Below are 25,500 nucleotides of genomic sequence, written 5' to 3'. Positions count from 1 at the left end.
TGAAACTAGGAATGGTTTTAAGAATGCAAAGAAAGGTACTTTTAGCATTACTTATTTTTATATTGTTTAACAGTTTCAAAACCTTTAAATGGAACACATTGCAATCTAATTCACATACAAGAACTTTAAGGCTCATTGAATTTAAATAATTAATATGGATTATGTTGATCAATATTTTTTTACTATTTTTTTCAAATAAATGACTAACATGTTACCACTGATCTAGTAGAGACAGTATAAAAGGGTTCACATAAATCTGATGTTTAGTAACTGCATTTTAATGACAGCAAAAAATCATTCTGAATTAGGAATAATTAACAATTGCCTACTAAAAATTCAGTTGGTGTTAATAGTAAATTGTTAATAAGAGCTAAATGGATGACTAGAGGATGGAAATGAATGCAGACTTCTTTTGATTATGAAAGTAAAGCAGCAGAAGATGGCCCAATTGTTTGGCCCCTACCATGCTTTTGGGAGAGACCTGGAAGAAGCTCCTGGTTCCTGGGTTTTGCATGGCCCTGGCCGTTGAGGCTATCTGGGGAGTGAATCAGCAGATGGAAGATCTCTCTGTCTCTCTCTTTCCCTGTAACTCTTTCACACAAACAAATACATCTTAAAGTATAAAAAGCTAGGGCCAGCGCCATGGTGCAGTAGGCTAAGCCTCCACCTGCAGCGCTGACATCCCATATGGGCGCTGATTCGAGTCTCGGCTGTTCCACTTCTGATCCAGCTCTCTGCTATGGCCTGGGAAAGCAGTAGAAGATGGCCCAAGTGCTTGGGCCTCTGCACCTGCATGGGAGACCAGGAAGAAGCTCCTGGCTCCTGTCTTCGGATTGGCCCAGCTCTGAAGTGATCCAGGGGATGGAAGACCTCCCTCTCTCTGCCTCTCTCTTCTCTCTCTCTGTAACTCTGCCCCTCAAATAAAAAAATAATTTTTTTAAATAAAAAGAATAAAAAAGTTAGCTGGAAGGGAAGAATCATATCTTTTATACTCTGTCAATTTTGCATGTTTTCTAACTTTGCATGTTTTCTGATGCTAGCAAACACTTAGAAATGATGTATTTATATCAGATAAAAAACTTAGCTTTTTAGCAAAGGATAACTGGCCTCCTATGCTTCAAGTACTTTAGGTCTATAGTGGTAAATTTGTAGAATAGGTAAATCCATAAACATACGCCTCAGTCTGTCTGTGGTGTTGTTCTTGAAGACAGGCTAGATCCATCATATGTCTAATTTGTGCTTTCAAATCCTTGTTCTGGAGGTGCAGATGATGGCAATGAAAATCTTTACTGAGTTCCTGGGAAAATAAAGAAAATATATTTCAGAGACTTTTAAAAATATTAAACTTAATTTCAATAAAGCTTATTTTATATAGTGAATAGTTTCAATTATTTTAGGTTATCAAATGATGTTTAGAAGCAAATTCTTGTAGAGATGGTCTATAATTTATAAGCAGTAAAAGGTACCAGATTTCCTCAGAAATAAGGTAGGATTTCTGAAGATGAGAGTTTTTTGGTCAATCCTATTAGTTCATTATTTTGTGAAAATACATGAGGATGATCAGTTTTTACTTAAATGCTGCTTCCTCAGGGTAGCAATGTATTTAAAGAAATGTATTTAAAGATGGAACTGTCCACTCAACTTCCAATATTCTCATGGCATTGATCAGTAATATTTTCATTTATTTATATATTTAATTATGAAAATGTTTTGTCCACAACCACTCTTGGCATAAGTAAGCTTTGTTGTTGGCCAAAATATGAACAAGCCTCTTAAGGGTTCCAATATTCCTAATCAGCACCTGCCTAGGGTCAGGGGCCCTCTACTATATTACCTAAAATTACTTGTCTTTCCTCAAATTTGGTGTACTAAACTAAGCACAGGAAATATCAGCTAAGTGAGTACACTAAAGTATGAATGATATTCCGACAACATTCTCAGAATATCAGTGAGTATAATGAAAAGGATGGAAGTTTTCTGGATATTTTGAACAGACAAGACAGCAATGCTTATCAGGCGGAGTTATGACCGGAAACTTCCTCAAAAGTATAATGCATTTTAGCTTTCTAAAAAGCCTTCCCAATTCACAGTTGGTTACTAAGTCTCTAAAAGGTGAAAGTAGCTTTTTCTTTCTTTTCAACACTTCCTATGCCATGGTAGAAAATGTAAGAGAGAAATAATGTCACTCTATTTGTCTGATATATTGAAGTTAAAGGTTATTTACATAATTCATGACTATATTCCAAGAAATATAGCAAGCATTTGGAAAAATAAAAGTCTTTATGGAGTCAGGATTATATGCTTAGAGCACTGGCCTATAAGTCATGTGATTTTATTGTTAGCCTTGAAACAAAAGCCATCTTAAGTCAAATATATGGCGTTTATGGATATCAGTTTACTAGATGAAGATAGTGCTTTCCAGTTAGAAAATTGAGTGATATAGTGTGAACATCTTTGCCAAATATTCCATTTATACTACATACAAAATTCTTCCTTTATATACAGTTTCTGATAATCTTATTCTTTTATCTCCTTGAATTATTCTTTCATAGAAAAAAGATTCAGCTGTGGGAGCTGGCACAGTGACACAGCGGGTAAAGCTGCCGCCTGCAGTGCCAGCATCCCACATGGGCACCAATTCGAGTCCCGGCTGCTCTACTTCCGATCCAGCTCTCTGCTATGGCCTGGGAAAGCAGCAGAAGATGGCCCAAGTCCTTGGGCCCCTGCACCCGCGTGGGAGACTGTGAAGAAACTCCTCACTCCTGGCTTCGGATCAGTGCAGCTCTGGCCATTGTGGCCATTTTGGGAGTGAACTAGAGGATGGAAGACCTCTCCCTCTCTCTCTGCCTCTCCTCTCTCAGTGTAACTCTGACATTAAAATAAAAATAAATAAATCTCTCAAAAAAATTCAGCGGTATGATTATATTAGTTAATGAGTCATGGTAAGCTTTTCATCTTTGGAAAAGCAAGTTTACAATTTGAGTCTTATTTTTATGTCACGACACACTAATGATTGAATCTGACTGAAAGAGCACGATCTAATTCTGAAAACTACAAGTAGGCACTATTAATGGCTGAAGTGCAGGCTACATGGAGAGGTGACATATAAAACTTAAGAAGCATCACTTCTTGGCCTTTTGCCTAAGATCAAGTGTAAAACTTGAGAGTTAGTTAGTTAGTCAGGTGCCAGACCATGCTATGCCTGGTAAATCATAATGCACAGTATATAGTAGGGAGAGGGTATTGAAGAATCATATGATCAGGATTACTCTTTAAAACCTCATTCTGGCTGTAGTATAGAGAATGAATTGCAGCAAAACATGAATGGAAGCAGAAAGTAAAAATTAGCTGCCCAGAAATAGGGGGTTGGAAATAGTGTAGTTGGAATCTGAAATAGTGTAGTTGGATTTAATGATAGATGGGGATAGATTTAAAAGCATAAAAAGTAGATAATGATGGAGAGTGTAGAGAAAACAGAATCAATAAGAAGTCAAAAGTAGTTAGTCTAGTGTTGTGTGATCCTGAATATAGTCCCTTCATCAACTTAATAACTAGTTAATTCAGCTGTGCAATATAGAGAAAAAAGAAAACTAGGGTGGGACTTAGGTAGTAGACATGGAAACAATTTCAATTTTAAATATTTTCAGTTTTCTTTTGACAGCCAGAGTGGACAGTGAGAGAGAGAGAGACAGAGAGAAAGGTCTTCCTTTTCCGCTGGTTCACCCCTCAATGGCTGCTGGCCCAGATTTTTTTTTAACCAGAAACCTTTTATTTAAGGGATATAAACTTCAAGAATTTCATAAATACAATGTTCGGAACATAGTGATACTTCCCAATGTATTAAAAAAAAAAACAGAACTTAAGGCCGGTGCGCGGCTCACTAGGCTAATCCTCCGCCTGCGGCGCCGGAACCAGGGGTTCTAGTCCCGGTCGGGGCGCCAGGTTCTGTCCTGGTTGCCCCTCTTCCAGGCCAGCTCTCTGCTGTGGCCCGGGAGTGCAGTGGAGGATGGAGGATGGCCCAAGTGCTTGGGCCCTGCACCCCTTGGGAGACCAGGAGAAGCACCTGGTTCCTGCTTTTGGATCAGCACGGTGCGCAGGCCGCGGCGGCCACTGGAGGGTGAACCAATTACAAAGGAAGACCTTTCTCTCTGTCTCTCTCTTTCTCACTGTCCACTCTGCCTGTAAAAAAAAAAAAAAACAAAACAAAAAAAAAACAAAAAAAAAAACACAGAATTTAAAATCAATTTTAGGTTCACATTTAAATGTGCAAAATTTCCACTTGAGTTCTAGAAGACAATTAGAAAAATTAGGTTTGACCACACTGAAACAATTTAAATGCATTAAAATAACCAAAATAATATTGATAACTTTTAAAATCATATTTTATATATGTAAGTTTTTTAAATGAATGTAATGTCACTGAAATGTCAATCTAAAAATGGTAAATTTTATGTTATATTTTACCACACACAAAAAATTCTTTTAGACTCCTCTTAAGAAAGTTTTTGACCAATAAAGTGCTAAATAATCAGTCATGCATTAGTAATATAGTAGTCATTATTAAATAAGGTCAAAGATTACCTTTAACCAAAATACTTATAATTTTATTAGCTTACAAAATGATAATCTCAAAAGCACTTCTTTAGATATACAAATAATAAAAAAAATCAAAAAGTACTGTCAACATAGAACACTTAAGAGAATCAGCTCCAGTGCACTGAATGAGAAATATTCAAGCGGTCAGGATTATCAGCTACTTTCTTCAAATACTTTTTATGCAGAACATGGTTTTGGTTCTTTTACAGGTACACTCATGGAGATGACAGTAGTCAATGAAGAGTCTCCATTGTTTTAGATAACGAATACGTAATGTGAAATTTCTGAAGTTACCTTTTTTAAGCCTAGACAACTCCAACATTTTTGATTACTCCTTTGATTACTCATTATATTATCTTGAGATGGATACAGCATTTTAAAGTTTTTTATTATCCCTCTAAAGTAGATGTCCTGCCCCCCCCCCCCCCTTTAAGATTTAGTTATTTGAAAGGCAGAGTGACAAAGAGAGGAAGGGAGAAAAATCTTCCATCTGCTGATTTAACCCCCAAATGGTACAAAAGTTTCAGGAACCTGAAGATCTATCTGGCCTCTCAAGTGGGTGGCAGGGGTCCAAGCACTTGGTCTACCTTCTGCTGCCTTCCCAGGCACTTTAGCACAGAGCTGGTTCAGAAGTAGAGCACCTGGGATTCAAACTGGCATGATGATATGGACCAGGGCTTGAACTGGCACTCTGAAACGGGATGTCAGTATTGCAAGTGGCATTGCTGCACCACAACACTGGTCCCTAAAGTAGATAGTTATAACATTGGTTAATGGAAAAGCTTCATGTAACTTAAGTCTTCTGTATGTCTGAGTTTTAATGCTTAATGACCATTTACAGTCACTGCTAGTCAATCACAGAATACATCCCCCTGGTTATGAGGCATTAGGTAGTATTAAAAAAATTTTGAGTTTTAAAGTTTGTTACTGAATACTTCATATTTTCTTTCACCTCTATTTTAGTGTGGCACTCTTCAAGATATTTTAAGACCTTAGAAAGATATCAACTAGCTCATAGAGAACAGTGAATTTCAGAAGAGCATCATCAAAGTACAGACTTAGATACTCCTCAGTATTAGTCAGCTTTTCATTACTCTCAAGAAATATCTAAGGCAGGCTAACTTCATTAAAAAAAGAAAAAAAAAGAGGATTATTTTGGTTTACAGTTCCAGAAGCGCAAGGTCTAAGGGCCCCCACCTAGTGATAGCCTTCTCACTGGCAGAATTCTGGTGTGGTGCAGAGAATCTCACGGCAAAAGATAGGGATCCAGAATGTCTAAATCTGAACAATCTATAGCCTGTCTTGCTATGAATCCACCAGGATTCAGTCATGAGGGCTCCACTTTAAAGACCTAAACCAATCTTAAGCACTTCCCTAAGGCCTCACCTCTAAATACCATAATTGGATTAAGTTCATAAATTCTTTGTACCATTAATGTAAGACTTTGGAGTTTAAAATCTTGTATGCATTCCAGGGCCAACTCATAATCATCCTCCTCTAAGAAAAAAAATTGGGCTGGTGCTGCAGCTCACTAGGCTAACCCTCCGCCTGTGGTGCCATCACCCTGGGATCCTGTCCTGGGGTGGGGGGGGCACCGGATTCTGTCCCGATTGCCCCTCTTCCAGGCCAGCTCTCTGCTGTGGCCCGGGAGTGCAGTGGAGGATGGCCCAAGTGCTTGGGCCCTACACCCCATGGGAGACCAGGAGAAGCACCTGGCTCTTGGCTTCAGATCGGTGCAGTGCGCCGGCAGCAGTGGCCATTGGAGTGTGAACCAATGGCAAAAGGAAGACCTTTCTCTCTGTCTCTCTCTCTCATTGTCTAACTCTGCTTGTCAAAAAAAAAAAAAAAAAAAAAAAAAAAAAAAAAAAAAAAAGTAAAGACGTTCTTTAATGTGCAAGGTTTCAGGATCAATATTAATTACTTTGTGACAGTTGCTACCAGTTGCTTATCCCATATTCAGTTTCCACTTCTTTCTTATTAGTAGAACTCCAATTTTGTTCAGGATAATAATGTATCCAGTAAAAGAAAATGGAACCTTTCTACACTCCTTTTTACCTGAGGATAGCTATGTGACTTAATTTTAGCTAACATACAGTCTGTTAGGAATTTCTGGAAAGTCCTTGTTTTCCTGATAGAAACACAGTTTCCCTTTTACTTTTCTTCTGGTCTGGGTATAAATTTGAGACTAGAAATGAAATAGTAATGTTACAAATCATGAAATGAAAAGCACAATGATGACTTTGATCACTTTTTGGAAGTACTCCAACAAGACCAAACTGCATACTTCCAACACTTTTAAGGAGCAAAATACAGCCCAAACTAGTTAAGACACTGAAGTCAGATTATTGAAATCTTGTGGTAGAACAAAATTCTAACCTAATAGAGCCATTAGGCATCATCATACATCATTTACTAGAAGTTTAAACTTTTGCCAAATTAAGGTATAATATTTTCAGTTATACACACACACTCACTCTTTTAAATTGGTTTTCTTTAGAATACTACTAATGGTGCCCACACTTAAAATCACTTTTGCACAATATATATAAAAATTTAAAACAAACTTAAATTACCTACTTGAAAAAGCCTCAAGTGTAGTTTGAAATGGAATTTACTCTATTTTAATAGCTACTTCATAAAACGATGCAATTCCTTAAGTAACTTTATTGTTTTCAAAGTATAGACAGGCCAGCGCCGTGGCTCAATAGGCTAATCCTCCACCTTGCGGCACCGGCACACCGGGTTCTAGTGCCGGTCAGGGTGCCAGGTTCTGTCCCGGTTGCCCCTCTTCCAGGCCAGCTCTCTGCTGTGGCCCGGGAGTGCAGTGGAGGATGGCCCAAGTGCTTGGGCCCTGCGCCCCATGGGAGACCAGGAAAAGCACCTGGCTCCTGGCTTCGGATCAGCGCGATGTGCCGGCCACAGCGCGCCAGCGGTGGCGGCCATTGGAGGGTAAACCAATGGCAAAAGGAAGACCTTTCTCTCTGTCTCTCTCTCTCTCTCACTGTACACTCTGCCTGTCAAAAATAAAAATAAATAAATAAAAATAAAAAAAAATTACAAAAAAAAGAAAGTATGGACAAAGCAAATCTAATAGGTAATTAGAAAGCATAAGAGATATACATTCATTTAACAACAGTAAAAGGATCAGGGAAATCTCAGAGAAATTGGACAATAGTGTTATGAAGGACACTTATTCAATACAAGAAAGATAAAGAACTAAGTTCTTAAATAAAAATCTGAACATACAAATACAAGTACCTTTGGAATATGACCATTTTGACCTAGGAGTCTCATTTCATTTTCAACACGATGCAGCCAATTAGTATTCTCATCAAATTGCTTCAATTCTTCTTCTTTCTTTTTCTCCAGGTAGCAGCGACGAGTTTTCAACATTGCAAGTCTGTGATCTCTTTTGCAAGTGGCCTGAAACATAATGCATTTAATAATCAACCTAATTTTTTTTAAAAATATTTCATTTATTTATTTGAGAGAGTTACAGTGAGGAGAGACAGAGAGAAAGGTCTTTTGTCCATTGGTTCACTCTCCAAATGGCTGCAATGCGGGTACAGGGGCCCAAGGACTTGATTCATCTTCTCCATGGCAGAGAGCGGGATTTGAAGAGCAGCAGCAGGGACTAGAACCGGTGCCCATATGGGATGTCGGTGCCGGTGGAGGATTAACCTACTGCACCACAGCACTGGCCCCTAATAATCAACCTAATTTCTATATTTGATGTGATATTAGTAAAGTGGTACATTTTCTTTTAAGTATGCTATCGTAGCTTATGAAATTAAACCATTCTTTTGTATTTAAAGCTATTTTCCCCTTGACATCACACAATCCCACTGCTTGCAGGAAAATAGGAAATTGAATTGTGAGTCATTTTTATAAAATTACATGTTGAGAGTTTATGGTTTTAAGAAATACAAAGGCCAAATTGAAGACTGTAACTTCCTTTTCTCTTTTCCTTTCTTTTGCCCTAAAATACATTTCTTTCAGTATATTACAATTGAAAAGTTCGCACAAGGTCAGATAAATTCCATGATTTGCTTTAATACAGTCAAAAAAGATGTATATCTTGTTTTAGTCATTGGTTCAATTTGAAAGATGTGAAGAAATTGTGTTGTATTGCTAAGTTTTGCCTATGTGGCCTTAAATTGGTTGATACAAATGACAGAAAAGAGAGTTGTATCAGTGTGCCTATCAGTATCTTTCCTGATGGTTGGTTCAGGATCCATGCAGATAACCTCAATAGTTTTGGAGTTTTACAGAGGTACAAATTGAGATTAAAACTAATTTTGGGGTGTCTAGCTCCTAGGATCTTACACATTATCATGGAATCTGTGGGACAATAAAGGTTGGCCTCTCTGCCAATAGACACTGAATTAAACAATTATTAGATATGGCTACACCTGAAATAATAGATTTCTATGGAATAGAACCATCTACAGTTGAATTTTGAAGTGGAGAATGAAAACAAAAACAAAAACTATTGAAACCGATCAGAGACCTCCTTCTCTTTGTAAACTCTAATTTCTTTCTGACTTTCAAGCAAGATGTACTATTGACATTTGGGGTATACAACAATAAAAATATTATCATTATCATCTACATAGAGGATGTGAACTTATGAAAGATTTAATGCAAGGCAAAGGTGGCTAACAGAAGTCACAGCCAAGCCTTAGACAGCCATAAAATTTTACTTGACATTCCTTTTAAGGAAATTATAAGGACCAAGGAGAAGCAGACTCCATTTCAGCCTGGAGTCCATTAGATGAGGGGAAAATGGTTGATGAGTATTGTCATTCTCACAGAGGTTCTTGACTACTCTGGTTTCTCTAGTTAATTATGACACCTCAATTGCACCTTGACAAGGTAAGACATTAATAAAAAACCTTCAACAAAGAAACTGAGTAGTCAAGAAGATAAAACAAACAACAAGTAACCCTTCAAAACAATCAGTTTGTCAGGAAGAGGAGTAAGAAAGATAGCTATAATACAGATTCTCTAGGTGTGGTACAGGGATCCTAAGGATCCTTGAGAGTCTTTGACGGAATTCACAATGTCAAATTATTTTTATAATAACACTAAGCCTTTTTAATTCTTACTTGCATACACATTATAAAGGTTTCTAGAGGTTAAAGGATGTGTAATAGTTCAATAGGGTGTCAAAGAAACAGTTGCAGTGCCTGTATCCCATAAGGGTGTGGGTTTGAGTACCGGTTGCTACACCTCTGATCCAGCTCCCTGCTAATGGCCTGGGAAAGCAGTGGAAGAGGGCCCTTGTACTAGGGCCTCTGTGCTGATGTGGGAGAACTAGAAGAAGCTCCTGGCTCCTGCCTTCGAATCAGCTCAACTCTGGCCATTGTGGCCATTTGGGGACTGAACCAGCAGATGGAAGATCTCTCTCTGTAACTCTGCCTCTCAAATAAATAAATAAATCTTAAAAAAAAAAAAGGAAAATATAATTAGTGACTTTTATAAAAATGTTAACTATGTTATGAAATGATATTTTCCAATGAACAAATATATTTTTATGAATTTCAGTTTTAATTTCTAACATAATTAATATTGATAGATGGAATCCATATAAATAAGAGCTCTTTGAGGTCCTACATAATTTTTTTTATAAAGTGGAAAGAGATCTTGACACTTGAAGTTTAGAGTCCACTGATATTATTTTGCTTTAACATTCACAAATGTCGTAGGCACTCCCAGAAACCAGGGTAGGATATGATCTGTGGGTCCCATGGCAACAATATTTAATACCAGAAAATCCTAACCGAAAATCCCAGGAAGTATGGATTTGACTTTTGAGTAATTTTTTAAAAAGATTTATTTAAGCCGGCGCCGTGGCTCAATAGGCTAATCCTCCACCTTGCGGCGCCGGCACACCGGGTTCTAGTCCCGGTCGGGGCGCCGGATTCTGTCCCGGTTGCCCCTCTTCCAGGCCAGCTCTCTGCTCTGGCCAGGGAGTGCAGTGGAGGATGGCCCAGGTGCTTGGGCCCTGCACCCCATGGGAGACCAGGAAAAGCACCTGGATCCTGGCTCCTGCCATCGGATCAGCGCGGTGCGCCGGCTGCAGCGGCGGCCATTGGAGGGTGAACCAACGGCAAAGGAAGACCTTTCTCTCTCTGTCTCTCTCTCTCACTGTCCACTCTGCCTGTCAAAAAAAAAAAAAAAAAAAAGATTTATTTACTTATTTTTGAAAGGCAGGGTGAGAGAGAGAGAGAGAGAAGGAGGAGGAGGAGAGGTGGAGGAGAGGTGGAGGAGAGGAGGAGGACAAGAAGGAGGGAGGGAGGGAGGGAGGGAGAAAGGGAGGAGACAGGAAGAGACAGAGAGAGATCTTCCATCCACTGGTTCACTCCCCAGATGGATGCAATGTTCAGCAGTGGGTCGGGCAGAGACCAGGAACCAGGAACTTTATGTCTCCCATGTGGGTGGCAGGGGGCCAAACATTTGGGACATCATCTGCTGCTTTCCCCAGGGCATTAGAGGGAGCTGGATCAGAGGCAGAGTGGCTAGGACATGAACCAGTGTCCATATGGGTTGCTGGTGTTGTAGGCAGTGGCTTTACCCACTATGCCACAATACTGGCATTGACTTTTTTTACTTTTTAGGTGCATATGATGTATCCTCATGATGCTCCATGGAGACATTTCCCTTGCAGGTAGTCCTATGGAATCATTATTCTAAAATGGCAAGTTAAATGTTTGGGACTATATTCTAAAATATACACATTAAATTCTGACATTAAAGTGAAATGTTTCCCATTAAGGTTTCAAATGCTTTATATATTTCATCAACAAAATACTCAGAATGCCACTAATGTCTTAAGAGAGAATAGACACATAATTCTGACATTCTACATGCTACTGCTGCTTTGTAAAAGAGAACTGATGCTATGATAAACTCTAAAAATAATTTTATAGATTATCTTTATGTAACCATAAAATTACCCAGGAGCTTCACTTTAATACTAATCTCAGAGTCAATTCTCTACTTTTTATATCTGAATCAATGTTAGGAGATTCTTTCAGTACTCTTAATGAATAGCTACTTTTTCAAAAGATTGAAAACATAATTCCTAGTTCTACAATGGTAAAACTGAAGTTTGACACTAGTGTGTAAAAACAGAACAAGAACCCAACTCAATTTCTGATGTTTTTCTGTTTCTCCATGGCTTAACTTAATAATAACTTCAAAGTTTATATCTGCATTGCTTATCAAGTCTTATAATAGTTATAAGAGTTGAAAAAAGACCACTAAACAGAGTAAGATGGAAAGAGTAAAACATTAAAGAAATCTAGTCAAACCCATTCCATTACTCCATGTCTTGATAATTCCAGACATTCAAAACTCATTGGGTGAAAATAATAATAATACTAAAATAACAACTTCAAAAATTAGTTTGTCATCAAACAGGGCAAGGTTATTAATTATACTAAATAAGAATATACAAATGTTTAAAGTATCACTTGGTTTCTGAGCTCTTATAATGCCACTTGGTTTCAAAGATTTCCTTTTGGTTACAAAAATAGATGCTAAATTTCTGGCAACAAATATTTCTATAATCTGTCCTACTAGCCTCTCTTTCCATCTATTGTCAATAATTTCTAATACAGCAAATATGCCTTACATTTTGTTCCAACCTCAATCCATTTGTAGTGGTGAACTCTGACTTCTTTCAGGTTCAGAAAGAACAGGTTATGGAAATAGATGGACTTTTACCACGTGTAACACAACATCAATTGGTAGGAAGTGTTGAGTCTAGTAATTTTCTTCTATAGATATAGTCCTACAAATATGCCTTGTTCTGGTCAGTTATCTTGAACACAGTGTTCCTATCGTATTTTAATGCAAAGCGCAGTGCAAATTTTGTCCTTCCACTAAGAACCCCTTTTTCATCACAACTGAAAGCTACTATTTTCTCTTCTGAGCAGCCACAGTATTTATACTTATAGTACAGCAGTGTGATTAAGAATGCACACTGTAAAATCAGACAGCTACAGTTTAATAATGGTGCAACTCCAGACAATTTACTGAGTTTTAAATCCTCTTGCTCATAGATGGTAATAATTTTGGATCTATCTCATAGGATAGTTATATATACTAAATGAATTAATCTATACAAAGAAAAATCTATACATAGAAAAATGTCTAGGGCTGGCGTTGTGGTGCAGCAGGTTGGGCTGCTGTCTGTGATGCTTGCACCACATATCTGAGTGCCAATTCGTGTCTCGGTTTTTCTGCTCCCCATTCAGCTCCCTGATGATACACCTGAGAAAGCAGCAAAAGAAGCTAAGTACTTTAGCCCCTGACACACACATGGGAGACCCAGATGGAGTTTCAGGCTCCTGACTCTGGCTTGGTCCAGTCCTGTTGCAGCCATTTCAGGAGTGAACCACTGGATGAAAGATGTCTGCCTCTTCCCTGTCATTTTTTCAGATAAATTAAAAAAAAAAAAAAATTGCCTGGCACTGCTCAACAATATTAGCTGGTCTTATTACTATTATACTCCTACATATGACAATTAATAGTGCCTTATCATTTTTTACTATTGAATTAGCATGTAAATAAGTGAAAGCAATACAGTGTCTCATACTTTTCCATTGTGTCTAGCACAAGGCTTTGCATAGAAACATGTTAAATAGTAACTGTTGTTAAAATTGTGATATTAACTCAATATCAGATTCCCATGATTACATTTCTTGCCTTTGGTCAAAAAGTTAGATAATTACAGATTCAAATACCTGAACCATATTTAATAGATATCAACATAAAACCTGAAAGAGAAATTACTATTCCCATTAAACATTACTCTATAAGAAGTACTAATAACTAAAACAAAATATACAACTCTTAAAATATATAATATGGTATTATTTCAGAATTATATCTAGCAAACATATAAACAACAAAGTATTATATTAATCCTATGAGATAATCTGTTATTTGCATCTCATTATATTTATCAAATTAAACTGAAAATTTTCATTTTAACATTAAAGTGCATATATAGTAGCAAGTTTCAAAGATAAAAATTTAGTTTTTATTCTGCAAAAAAAAGAATGTGAGGGATATTTTAAGTAAAATTTGAAATAAATAAAATTAGAAAGGAATTTTCAGTAAGACAAGGCACACAAAAACAGTCAGTAAACAAATTATTGATTTTCATAATACAGTTTAGTAGCTTCTGATAAATCGGTATCAATGATACCATTAATGAATGCCTGTGATTATTTTTTAGTATATCACATCTTACCTATTTCAGAGGCTAAGAAAAAAGTAAAATGCTAGTTTGTTAAAGCATTCTGTAAATTACATAAAATATGACAAAACTTACCATTGATGAATAGCAAAACTAGGGAGAATGATTATCTAGTATTTTCAAAATGCTCATTTTTTTGATCATTTGCAATCTGTAGTTTCACATGTCTAGCTATAAAATTATTTTATACTGCTCAGAATGAAGCTTCTTGAATTTATCTTATTGGTCCTATAAAATTCTCAACCATAAATTTTTTACACAATTGTCCTTTCTCACAATCTCCTCCTCGAAAGCCTAACAGATGAATGCATATTTTCAGTTTGTTATATGATACCTAGTCTACATATGCTATCTTTAAAAATCTATTTATTTGTTTGAAAGGTAAGGAGAGGAAGAGATCGAGAGAGACACACACAGATAAAAATAAAAGGCAGAGCTTCCATCTGTTGGTTTACTCCCTAAATACCAGGGGCTAGACCAGGCTGAAGCTGGGAATTGGGAACTTAATCCTGGCCTCCCCATGTCAGTGGCAGTGACCCAACTAGTAGAGCCATCACCTGCTAACTCCAAGGGTTTATATTAGCAGGATACTGGAATCAAGCACAGAGCCAGAATTCTAACCTAGAAACTCAGATATGGAATACAAGTGTCCCAATCAGTATTTAACCACTAGGCCAAATCCATTCCATCCACATATACTATCTCTTTATGCTGCATTTGGAGCTCACTTCAGCTGTATCTAACAGTATTCTTCCTTGAAAAAGACAATCTGATGATAAGTTATAAACTAATGCTTGCATCTGCTCCCGGACTGCTACTACTGCTGCACCTTTGGAAACCAATTCTCTCTGAGTGTTAACTTCCTTTTAAGAACTCCACAGGGGCCTGAGCTGTGGCATAGTGGGTAAAGCCGCCGCCTGCAGTGTAGGCATCTCAAATGGGCGCTGGTTTGAATCTCGGCTGCTCCACTTCTGATCCAGCTCTCTGTTATGGCCTGGAAAGCAGTATAAGATGACCCAAGTCCTTAGGCCCCTGCACCCATGTGGGAGGCCTGGCAGAAGCTCCTGGCTCCTGCCTTCAGATCGGCCCAGCTCTGGCCATTGTGGCCATCTGGGGAGTGAACCAGTGGATGGAACACTTTTCTCTCTCTCTGCTTCTCTGTAACTCTGCCTTTCGAATAAATAAATAAATCTTTAAAATAAAAAAAAAAAAGAACTCCATAAACCCCAGAGAAAATTTCCTGGTGTTTGTAGAAAATGGATGACTAACTAACTCGTCTATTAAAACTCCAAAGTCCTCATGGTATTACATTCTATAAATATAATCACAAAATTGTTAAATACCTTTTCTACTTTGTCTTCAGAACACATCATTTCTATTTGTTTATGACACTGTTGTTGATAGAATGACTTAAGTTCATTTTCTTTAAGCAACATTTCCAATTTCAGATATTCTTGTCTGATTTCTTCTCTATTTTGAAACAAGCAGTTCAGAATTTCATGAAATCTATAGAAAACACATTGCATAATTTTACTAATTTTGTGATAAACCATACATAATTTCTTTAAAAGGTGCACAAAGTACATATCACTAACAGAATTTTATTCAATGATAAACAACAAATAGGTTAGAATGATTGTTTCTCATTACAGAAATACTTAGGGGCTTTCATGTAATTTCTAGTATGTTAGAATTCTTTTTGTCTCCCCCGAGGAAGATGTTATTGAAATATATAGGTATCAAAAGGCCTCTGGCAGTAGTAATATGTCATATCTACACTTAATATCTACATATGATACAACTGCTTAGCAAAAAAATATTTTGTTTATAGGAAAAGGATGATAACTTGGACCTGTACTATGTCAATTAACAAGGCCCCGTTAGCAACATGACACTGTGTTTTGGTGTTGGCTCACTGTGAAGAAATAAGCAGTAGGAGTTATAATCATATGGTGCCTCTATGGTCCCCTAGGGAAAATGAGAGTCAGTTTTTAGCTTCAAAATTTGTTATAGTGAAAACATGACATATGGTTAGGTACCCCCTACAGTCTGGCTAAGAGTCAAATGACACTGCCAGGACCCAAAAACATCCAAGTTTACAGTGTGGTAAACCTAGAAAAGCTGTAATAGTGTATTTCCTCCAAAGGGTAACATAGATCTAGAGAATTAAAATTGATAGCATAATTCAGATCTCCAAAGACTTAAATGTCATTAACTCCTGTGAAAACACTGGAAGGAAACTGAAGTTCTGTACCTTCCAGGGGTCAACAGAACTTTGGTCATAGTGATATTTTAAGTTTATAAACATATATTTACACTTTTGAATCACATATTAGCTCTAAGCTACAGTAACAGTATAAACAATTACATGAGTGTACAGACAAAAACTCCAAAGAAAAATTAAATGTGAAGTCTTTAGAATAAAATCAAATATATGCATTTAAAAATAAATGTTCTTTGGCCAGAATTTTAGATATATTTGTAAGGATCTGTGGTATAACCACTGCCAATTTACGTCACTAGTTCTTAATGAAACTCTATGGGGAATGACTATAAACCACAATACATTGACTTTACTGCAGTTTTTTCAAACTGATAAATATTTCATAGGAAATATGTGATTTCATTGTATTATATTACACCTACGTGAATGCCAGTAAATGAATTGATAAGTTATCTTTAGGTTACACTCAAATATAATTTCTTAGTTTTGGTGTAATTTTTTGCTCAAGAACAAAATTAAGTATCTGCCAATACTCTAATTTTGTGGTTCAGACATACTTTGTTTACTTGGTGGCATTTACAGATTAGGATGGAAGGAAGAGAATTAGTACCAAATGGTCTTTGTGAGAAATTATCATTTTAAAAAAAACCAGAAAGAGTCCTAGGGGAAAGACTACTAATAATTATTTTCTAATTATTTGAAACACTAAAGTTTACTAGAAAACCAAAATGTGTACTAATATTTTTAGGTGATAAATAATGGGTTAAATTCTAAACAATTTCCTTTTCTAGTCCACAAATGAAGCATTATAATTAGTTTTTATAAGAAACAATTGTATTTTGTTTATGACTTCCTTTTAAATATTATATTTCCAAGTAGCTTTAATAAAGACCAGATATTCTATGTTCTTGCTTAAACTTCATCAAAAGGTTATTTGAGTTTTATGGAAAAAGACATTTTGAAAATCCATGTTATTGAAAAAACCCTATGCAACAGTGTGACTGATATAATGAAAAATATTTCATATATTTCTTTTAGGATTCAGTTACTTTTTAAGGAAAATGACAAATGTTATAGGGTACATAATTTTATCATTAATTTATTTATAAATACAAGTAAATTATCATGCAGCATCAGTTAAAATTAAAGTTTTTATTGTTTGTTGAAAGTCAGGTAGAGAGAAGGAAAAATATCCAATACATTTTTTTAAGATCATTTATTTGAAAGGCAAAGTTAGAAAGAGTGTGAGAGATCTTCCATCTGCTGGTTCACACCCCAGATGGCTGCAATGACCAAGGCCCGAAACCAGGAGCTAGGAGCTTCATCCAGGTCTCTCATGTGGATAGCAAAGGCCCAAGCACTTGGACCATCCTTCACTGTTTTCCCAGGTGCATTAGCAGGGAGCTGGATTAGAAGTGAAGCAGCCAGGACCCTAACCTTCACCTGTATGGTGCGTCAGTATTACAGGCTGCAACTTAACCCACTGGGCCCCAATGCTAGCTCCCAAATAAGTTCTTATTTTATAGCTTGGGCCATCTCTTTAATTACTTTACCAAAGGGAGACTCAATAATTCAAAGTTATCTACTCCATGAAAATTTACTGATCTTAAGGTTTTCATAGGAAAGTAGAACCAGTTAAGTAGTGCTGAGCAATTCTATGGGAAATGTTATTCCAAATTTCAGAAACTGGTGACTTTTTAATTATTAGGAAACCTGAATTAACAGAGATATACGGTTGCATGAGGGCCACTCCTACATTTTACTAACAATGGAATAACAACCATAGTGCATGAGAGTTTAAAGTTTTCCTTGATATGGATAAATAATAACTAGAAATCATTTTTACTTAGGTTATTTTACAAAAGACAATCAATTGGTGGGATAGGAAAACAACACAAGAGTAATATAACAGCAATTTAACTTGAAATGCATTATTAGGGGGATTAACAAAGAACACGCTAGAAAAATTTCCAATTAAATAGAGTTCTTACACTATAATAATAATAATAATAATAATAATAATACAGATGTCAATCTTACCCCACATAAAAAACTGATTTTTTTGTCATTGGTAGAAATAACTGTGGTAGTTACTACTTATGATGTCTACAAAGTAGCAAAGTATGGAAACACAAGGATAAGACTTGAAAAATGTTCTCCTTCTTAAGCTTCTCTATGACAAAACAATATATCCATTATTTGAAGGAGTTGTTATAGTGATCAGATGTAATTAATATGGGTCTAAAAATCATCAACAAAGCCATATATAAAAACAAATAAGGAGTTATCTTAGCACCAAGGGTCCATTGTGGCAGAAAAATATATATATTTTTTTCAAATCAAAATGTTACATTTTATGTAAAACTTCAATACACATGTGCAACTATGAAAAGTCGGTGGAGTTGGATTGAGGTTGAAAGCCACAGCTAATCAGAAACTTCCTATTTTCCTTATGGATACCAAGTCGCTTCCAATAAATTTCAAAACAGTATGAAATGTGGTTGGTTTCTCATACTAGTAGGAGACAACTGGCACTGGAGAATGAACGTCAAGTAAGTTTAACTTAATTCCACTATAATCAAAGCTGAACGGGTATCTTAGAGCCTTTTTTCCCCCCATGTTTTTTATGTATTTATTTATTTATGTATTTATTTATTTATTTGACAGAGATAGAGAGAGAGAGAGAGAGAGACAGAGAGAAAGGTCTTCCTTACGTTGGTTCACCCCCCAAATGGCCGCTACGGCCAAAGCCAGGAGCCAGCTGCTTCTTCCTGGTCTCTTACGTGGGTGCAGGTGCCCAAGCACTTGGGCCATCCTCCACTGCCTTCCCCGGCCCAGAGAGCTAGACTGGAAGAGGAGCAACCGGGACTAGAACCCTATGCCCATATGGGATGCTGGCGCTGCAGATAGAGGATTAGCCAAGTGAGCCATGGCGCCGGCCCATCTCAGAGCCTTTAACATGTGGATTATACTTTGGGAATTTCTCAGATTATTTCTCTGTATGGAGGACACAGGCCTTCTGTATATAAGCTCTCTATTCAATAAATTGTAGATTCACAAAACTATCTCCTCTGTTTCTATACAGACTTCCCCTGTCATTATTCCCTAAATAATAAAGTATAACAAATATTTATATAATATTTACTTAGTATTTGACAACAAATATTTATATAATATTTATATAATATATAATATTTATATTATATTTAATATTTATTTAATATTTACTTAGTATTTGGCAACATAAATAATCTAGACATGACTAAATTGTATACAGGAGGGTAGGTGTAGGTCATATGCAAATACTGCACCATTTTATATAAGGGATTTGAGCATCAACAGATTTTGGTATTCACAGGGGTTCCTGGAACCAATTCCAGGAAGATACCAAGGAACAAGTGTACTCCCAAAATTTGTTTGATCCAGGAATTCCTTACTGCATTTTTAAACCTACTAAGCTTAACATTTCTGATTCAGTGTCCCAATGGGTCACTTTGGAAAACTGTGATAACTGCTTGGGAAAAAAGTACTTTTGACTACTAAATTATTAACTGGCTTGTTTTTATTTACCTGCTGGAAAGCTTATTTGGAACCTACCACAATTCTCTATCAATTTATTTCACTGAGAGATGTCTAGTTACATAATTATCCACTTAAACACCATAAGAGGGCTATTAGAGGTATATATGGTCAACAAAACAGAGCAAATTTACATGAATTACAGAATGCTGGTAACAGAGAAGAAAAATATAACTAAAAATGTAACTTCACAAATGACATAATTAGCTTTATTTTCTATTCATTTTGCCTAAGTCCTGGTTCTCCTTCCCATCCATAAAATCATAACTAAAATGATCTGATCTCCAAACTGTACAAAATGAAAAGCCATCAGTGATTTCCTGAATTCAGTTAGTTGAGTGTGTGACATATAACAAATGATGATTAATATAAAATATCTGATTATATTATGAAACAATACATTCCTCAAAATGAGATTTTTAATGTCACTTTTACCTTTCAAATTCTTTTTCCTCAGGCTTTGAAGTCATTAACTTTGCTTTGCCATTTTCATCAGTAAAGGCTTTCTGTTCTTCATAAGCTTTTAGCTTTTCTTTTAACATTAAAATCTAATAGAAAGAAAATACTAGTTAAAATACAAGTTATTTGTCTCTAACATGGCCACAGGAAAATTTCTAGTTGTGAAAAATAACTGGAGAAATCAAATTTCAATTGTAATAGGAAAATGTTAAATATGGGGACAGTTAGGATTACAGAATCTTATAAAAGAGGAACTAAGGGAGATCAGCCTAACAATTTAAACAGTAGACATACCTCTGCCTTCTGCTCATTACATATCTTTACATATTGAGAAATATGATTATCCAGGTTAAGAACATTGCTCTTCAACTGTTAAAAGATAGAAATTATGATTTTGTTTATACAGATAATCACATAGTTATAAACATGAACAAAATGACACTGTATCTTCATTATTTGTCCTATGTGTTCAGAACTGATGACATTATGATTATGTGACAACCATCGGTTACGTTCATGTTTAAAACTTAGGACAAGAAGATAGGCTTAGCACATTAATAAAGTAAAGGAAATTATAAAGAAATTGCCTTACTGAGAAAAGGCACTTTTAAGCATTCATTTACAACATGATAAAAATTACCTACTTTCAAAGAAACTCAGAGATAATTTTATGTTTCAACCATTCATGAGTTGAACTACTTTTTAGTGAGTTCCTTTTATATTTTATCCTTTTTATAAGAGTGTAAGACCCTTGGCATCATCTATGGAATAGTGAAGATAATATTAAAGTGAAGATAAAAATGTCTTCTTCAATGGTTGCAGCAAGGATTACATGAAAAACGTGTGAAAAACCTTTATATACCCACACAGTACAACCTTTTGCAATTAATTACATAAATAGTATATGAATATTCTTTTCAGAATGACAACAAACAACTCATCTTCAGACACATTTAATGGGAGCAGAGGAGAGTAAAGGAAAGAGTCATCATTTTATCAGTTTAATTCTAGGTCTTTCCCAATCCTGAGATTTATACACATAACATGTTTTGACTTACATTTTTTATTTTAAAAAATCTGTTATTCATGATTGGGGTAGGGGCAGATGAGATAGAGAGATGGAGAGAGAGAGATGGTGAACAGAGAGAAAGATGAGACAGAGATATGGAGAACTTCCTGACAATGGGTAGGGCCAGAGCCAGGTTTTGGGAACTCAATCCAGACCTTCCATGAGGGTGGCATTACTGTTACCCAGTAATCTGCATCAGCGGGAAGCTGGAGTTGGGATCCACGGGCCAGGAACTGAACTCAGGCACTTGGATTTGTGATTCTGGTATCTTAACTGCTAGGCTAAAAACCTAAAGTACTCTATACCTTTCTTAAGAATAGTGACATTTTTAATTATGATGTTATTTCAGGGGCCAAATAGAGATTGCTATAGCAACATCATGGGAGATATTTTACCTGGAATTACAATAGAGTTCTATGAGAATTTGTCAAAATTACAACCCTGGGAGGCAAGAGTTGATGGTTCAAGTAGTTGGGTCCCTGCTACCTATGTAGAAGACCTAGAATGTGAGATCTGGGCTCCTGGTTTCAATGTTGTCCAGAACAGCCTCTTGTAGGCATATAGGGGCAAACAAATGGATAGAAGCTCTCTCTCTCTCTCTCTCGGTCACTGTATCTCGCTATGCTTTTCAAATAAAAACAAATTTTAAAATTATATAGAAAAACTGAGGCACATATTCTGTTTTATAGCTAAAGGAACTAAGGTTTGGAGAGATTAACTAACAGGTGCCGGGAAGTCAGGTAAAAAGTACCAAGTCCTGCTGTTGTAGAATATATCAGGTTTGGCTATTACATATGTGTTAAAGCTTTGACTGATTACTCTAGGATGCCACCAAAATACCACGTGCATTAATATGAAAAAAGTTGGGAAAAAGGAACCAAAGCATCTGAGTTCTCAAAAGACTTAACAGCTGTATCTTTCATATAGATACAAAGAAGTTTAAATGTTTAAATTAATGTACAATTAACTGTTAGTAAAGATTGCTTTTCACCCTCAGTTGTCCAGCTTAGTAGAAACACAATCTCAACTAAGAATTTCATTAGAATTATAAAAACAATATACACTCAACAGTCTCAAAATAAAGGCAAAGTAAACATACTTACAGAAGATTTAATGTCCTTTGCACGGTTAGCATACTTAAGAGTGTTGTATGTGTCATCATAGAATAAAGAGGAAGGACTAACAGCAGCTATCATTATAGTTTGACAGTTTCCTCCGAGAGAATCCTTTAACAAGCGAGTAAGCTTACTATTTCTGTAAGGAATATGCTGATTCTTTCTCTGAAAGAACAGAAAAAGAATTCTTATGTCATTTTCCACATTTAAAAACAAACTTGCTACCACTTCACTATAAGAACTTAAGCACTGTCCAACTTTGCAGGCTTATGATATAATTATTAAAATGTTAATAACAAATCTTACAGGATTATTCAGTGGATATATAAAACAAGTATGCTCTTCAAAAATTGTTTCTTAATTTGACTAAGTATGAACTTTAATTCATAATAAGATAATGTATCAATACTGGCTTATTAGTTTTAATGTACTATACTAATGTGAAAAGTTAACAGGGTACTGGATGGGCATATTTAACAATTTTTGTGTAATCTAAAATGATCTGAAAATATAATTATAGGGACTGATGCTGTGGCATAGCAGGCTAAGCCTCTGCCTTGTGGCACCGGCATCTCATATGGGATGCCTCTGCCTGTACTGCCGGCATCCCATATGGGCACTGGTTCATGTTGCAGCTGCTCTACTTCCAATCCAGCTCTCTGCTTATGGCCTGGGAAAGCAGTGAAAGATGGCCCAAGTATTTGGGACCCTACATTCACGTGGGAGACCTGAAGAAGATCCTGGCTCTGAATTGGCCCAGCTTTGGCCATTGTGGCCATGTGAACCAGTGGATGGAAGACCTTTCTCTCTGTCTCTCCCCCTTTCTGTAACTCTACATCTCAAATAAGTAAATAAAATTAGAAATATATATTGTTTATGGCATTAGAGATATTTTACCTGGAATTACAATAGAGTTCTATGAGAATTTGTCAAAATTACAACAGTTAGGAAACTATAGTTCACAATAATAATATACTGCATGAACAAATAGAAGAAGCACCAAACTTGTAATCATAAAATAACATTAAAGAAGGGAAACGTTGATTATACTGTTTTGATCAGTACACAATGTAACATTTATTGAAATATACTGTAGCCCATAAATACAAAATATGTACTATTAACAAAATTTTCAAAACTTATTTAAAGCTCTGATTTTGAAACAACTATTTCCCAAAACACACAACTTCAATATAAAAATAGATTCATTACAGTGTTAAGCTAAAAGTAACTTTGTGTTACCTATTTCTATCTTTCAAAATATAGAAGCAGAAACTGAAGATAGGCAAAAAATAAAATGACTTGCCTCAGGTCATACAGCTTGTAATTCAGGGACAGAAATACATCCTAGGTTCCCCAAATCACAGTAATAATAAAATTTTCTACCAATGCCTACTACCATATAGGTTTTCCCAAATAGCATGGAAAGTATATGCTAATGAAATGATTTTATACGCACAATACATGCATTAAATCATGACTCATTTATGGCAAAAATCATATAAATGATTTGCATTTAGAAAACAACAAAAAAATTTACAAAATCAGTTCTTACATTATGCTGTCAGTTTGAAACTTAAGTTTGAATTAAAAAAGAAAAACTTACTTTTACAATTTTCATTTGAATTCAGCAACCTGCTCTAAAATATTCTTCCAATAATTTTAATATACTTTATTCTAAATGAAATTATATATTTTGAACTGTTTAGCGGTAACTGCCCTAAAGCTTTTAAGCCTAGTTTATCTGATCATATTTTAACTTTTTTAAGATTTAGTTATTTATTTGAAAGGCGGAGTTCCAGAGAGGCAGAGGCAGAGGCAGAGAGAGAGAGAGAGAGAGAGAGGTCTTCCATCCGCTGGTTCACTCCTCAAATGGCCGCAATGGCTGGAGCTGGGCCAATTTAAAGCCAGGAGCCAGGAGCTTCTTCCGGGTCTCCCATGCTGGTGTAAGGGTCCAAGGATTTGGGCCATCCCCACTGCTTTCTAGGCCATAACAGAGAGCTGGACCTGAAGTGGAGCAGCCAGGTCTCAAACTGGTGCCTACATCAGACGTCAGCACTGCAGGAGGCAGCTTTACCGCCTATGCCACAGCACCGGCCCCCATATTTTAACTTTTAAAAAAGGATATTGGGCCCGTGCTGCTGTGGCACAGCAAGTTAATGCCTAGGCCTGCAGCGTAGGCATCCCATACAGCCACCGGTTCACATCCTGACTGCTCCAGTTCTACTCTAGCTCCCTGCTAATGCAGCTGGGGCCCAAGTCCTTGGGTCCCTGTACCCATGTGAGAGACCTGGAAGAAGTTCCTGGCTCCTGCCTTTGGCCTGGTCCAGCCCCAGTTGTTGCAACTACTTGGGGAGTGAACCAGTGGATGGAAGACCTTTCTCTCTCTGAAACTCTACCTTTCAAATAAATAAAATAAATCTTTTTTTTTTTTTGAAAAAAAAAAAAAAGGATGTTATTTTTACAATGACACTGTGTTTTAGTGAGCACTTCAGAAATATAATACATGTAAAATATTTTGATATGCCTCCAAAGCACCTATTAAATATTCTATTAAGTGATTTCATAACATTCTGCCTCTTAAGCTCCTCTTCCACAAAAAAATCAAACACTCTTTAATCTAATTTCAAAGTGCACAACTAACTAGAAGAAAATCCAGTTTTTCTAAAAATGTTTTTGCCTTCATGCCAATTCAGTTATTGAGCTTGGTCATTAAATTAGCACTTTAAACAACAAGGTTAAGGGTCGGCATTGTGGTGCAGTATATTAAGGCACAGTCTGTGATGCCAGATTCCTATATTAGAGTGTTGTTTGGCATTCTGGCTACTCTGTTTCCAATTCAACGATCTGCTAGTGTGCCTGGGAAGGCAATGGAAGACGGCCCAAATACCTGGGCCCCTGCCGCTCACGTGGGAGACCAGGCTGGAGTTCTTGATTCTTGACTTAGGCCTGGCCCAGTACTGGCTGTTGCAGCTATTTGAGGAGTTAACCGGAGGACAGAAGCTCTCTCTCTCTCTCCCCATTTTCTCTATAGCTCCACCTTTCGAATAAATATATCTTAAAACAATAACAAAAAACTCCCACCAAGTTTAAAATAAGTGATAATAATATACTATAAAATGCTAATTATTAATTTGATATTCACTACTTTTCATTCAATTTTGATTATAAGATTGAAAATCCTAAG

General features: G+C 36.3%; 1 protein-coding gene across 3 annotated transcripts in view; it reads right to left on the bottom strand.

The window, feature by feature from the left end:
* The window catches only part of KIF18A (kinesin family member 18A), an 84,070-nt gene that overhangs the window by 43,859 nt on the left and 14,711 nt on the right, over nt 1–25,500 (bottom strand). For all 3 annotated transcript variants that reach the window (XR_011387869.1, XM_008269231.4, XM_002709207.5), the window contains exons 7-12: nt 22,302–22,478; nt 20,424–20,498; nt 20,106–20,218; nt 15,211–15,373; nt 7,855–8,019; nt 1,176–1,297 (exon numbers count right to left, since the gene is read on the bottom strand). Coding sequence is in view for 2 of the 3 variants with exons in the window: in XM_008269231.4 (XP_008267453.1) it covers nt 1,176–1,297; nt 7,855–8,019; nt 15,211–15,373; nt 20,106–20,218; nt 20,424–20,498; nt 22,302–22,478 (815 nt within the window). In the remaining variant the exon portion in view is untranslated. The remainder of the gene's footprint in view (nt 1–1,175; nt 1,298–7,854; nt 8,020–15,210; nt 15,374–20,105; nt 20,219–20,423; nt 20,499–22,301; nt 22,479–25,500) is intronic.

The sequence above is a fragment of the Oryctolagus cuniculus genome, chromosome 1 (assembly GCF_964237555.1).
Source record: "Oryctolagus cuniculus chromosome 1, mOryCun1.1, whole genome shotgun sequence".
Taxonomy (NCBI): Eukaryota; Metazoa; Chordata; class Mammalia; order Lagomorpha; family Leporidae; genus Oryctolagus; species Oryctolagus cuniculus.
Note: the sequence above shows the minus strand (reverse complement) of the source record. Positions and strands in the feature narration are given on the sequence as shown.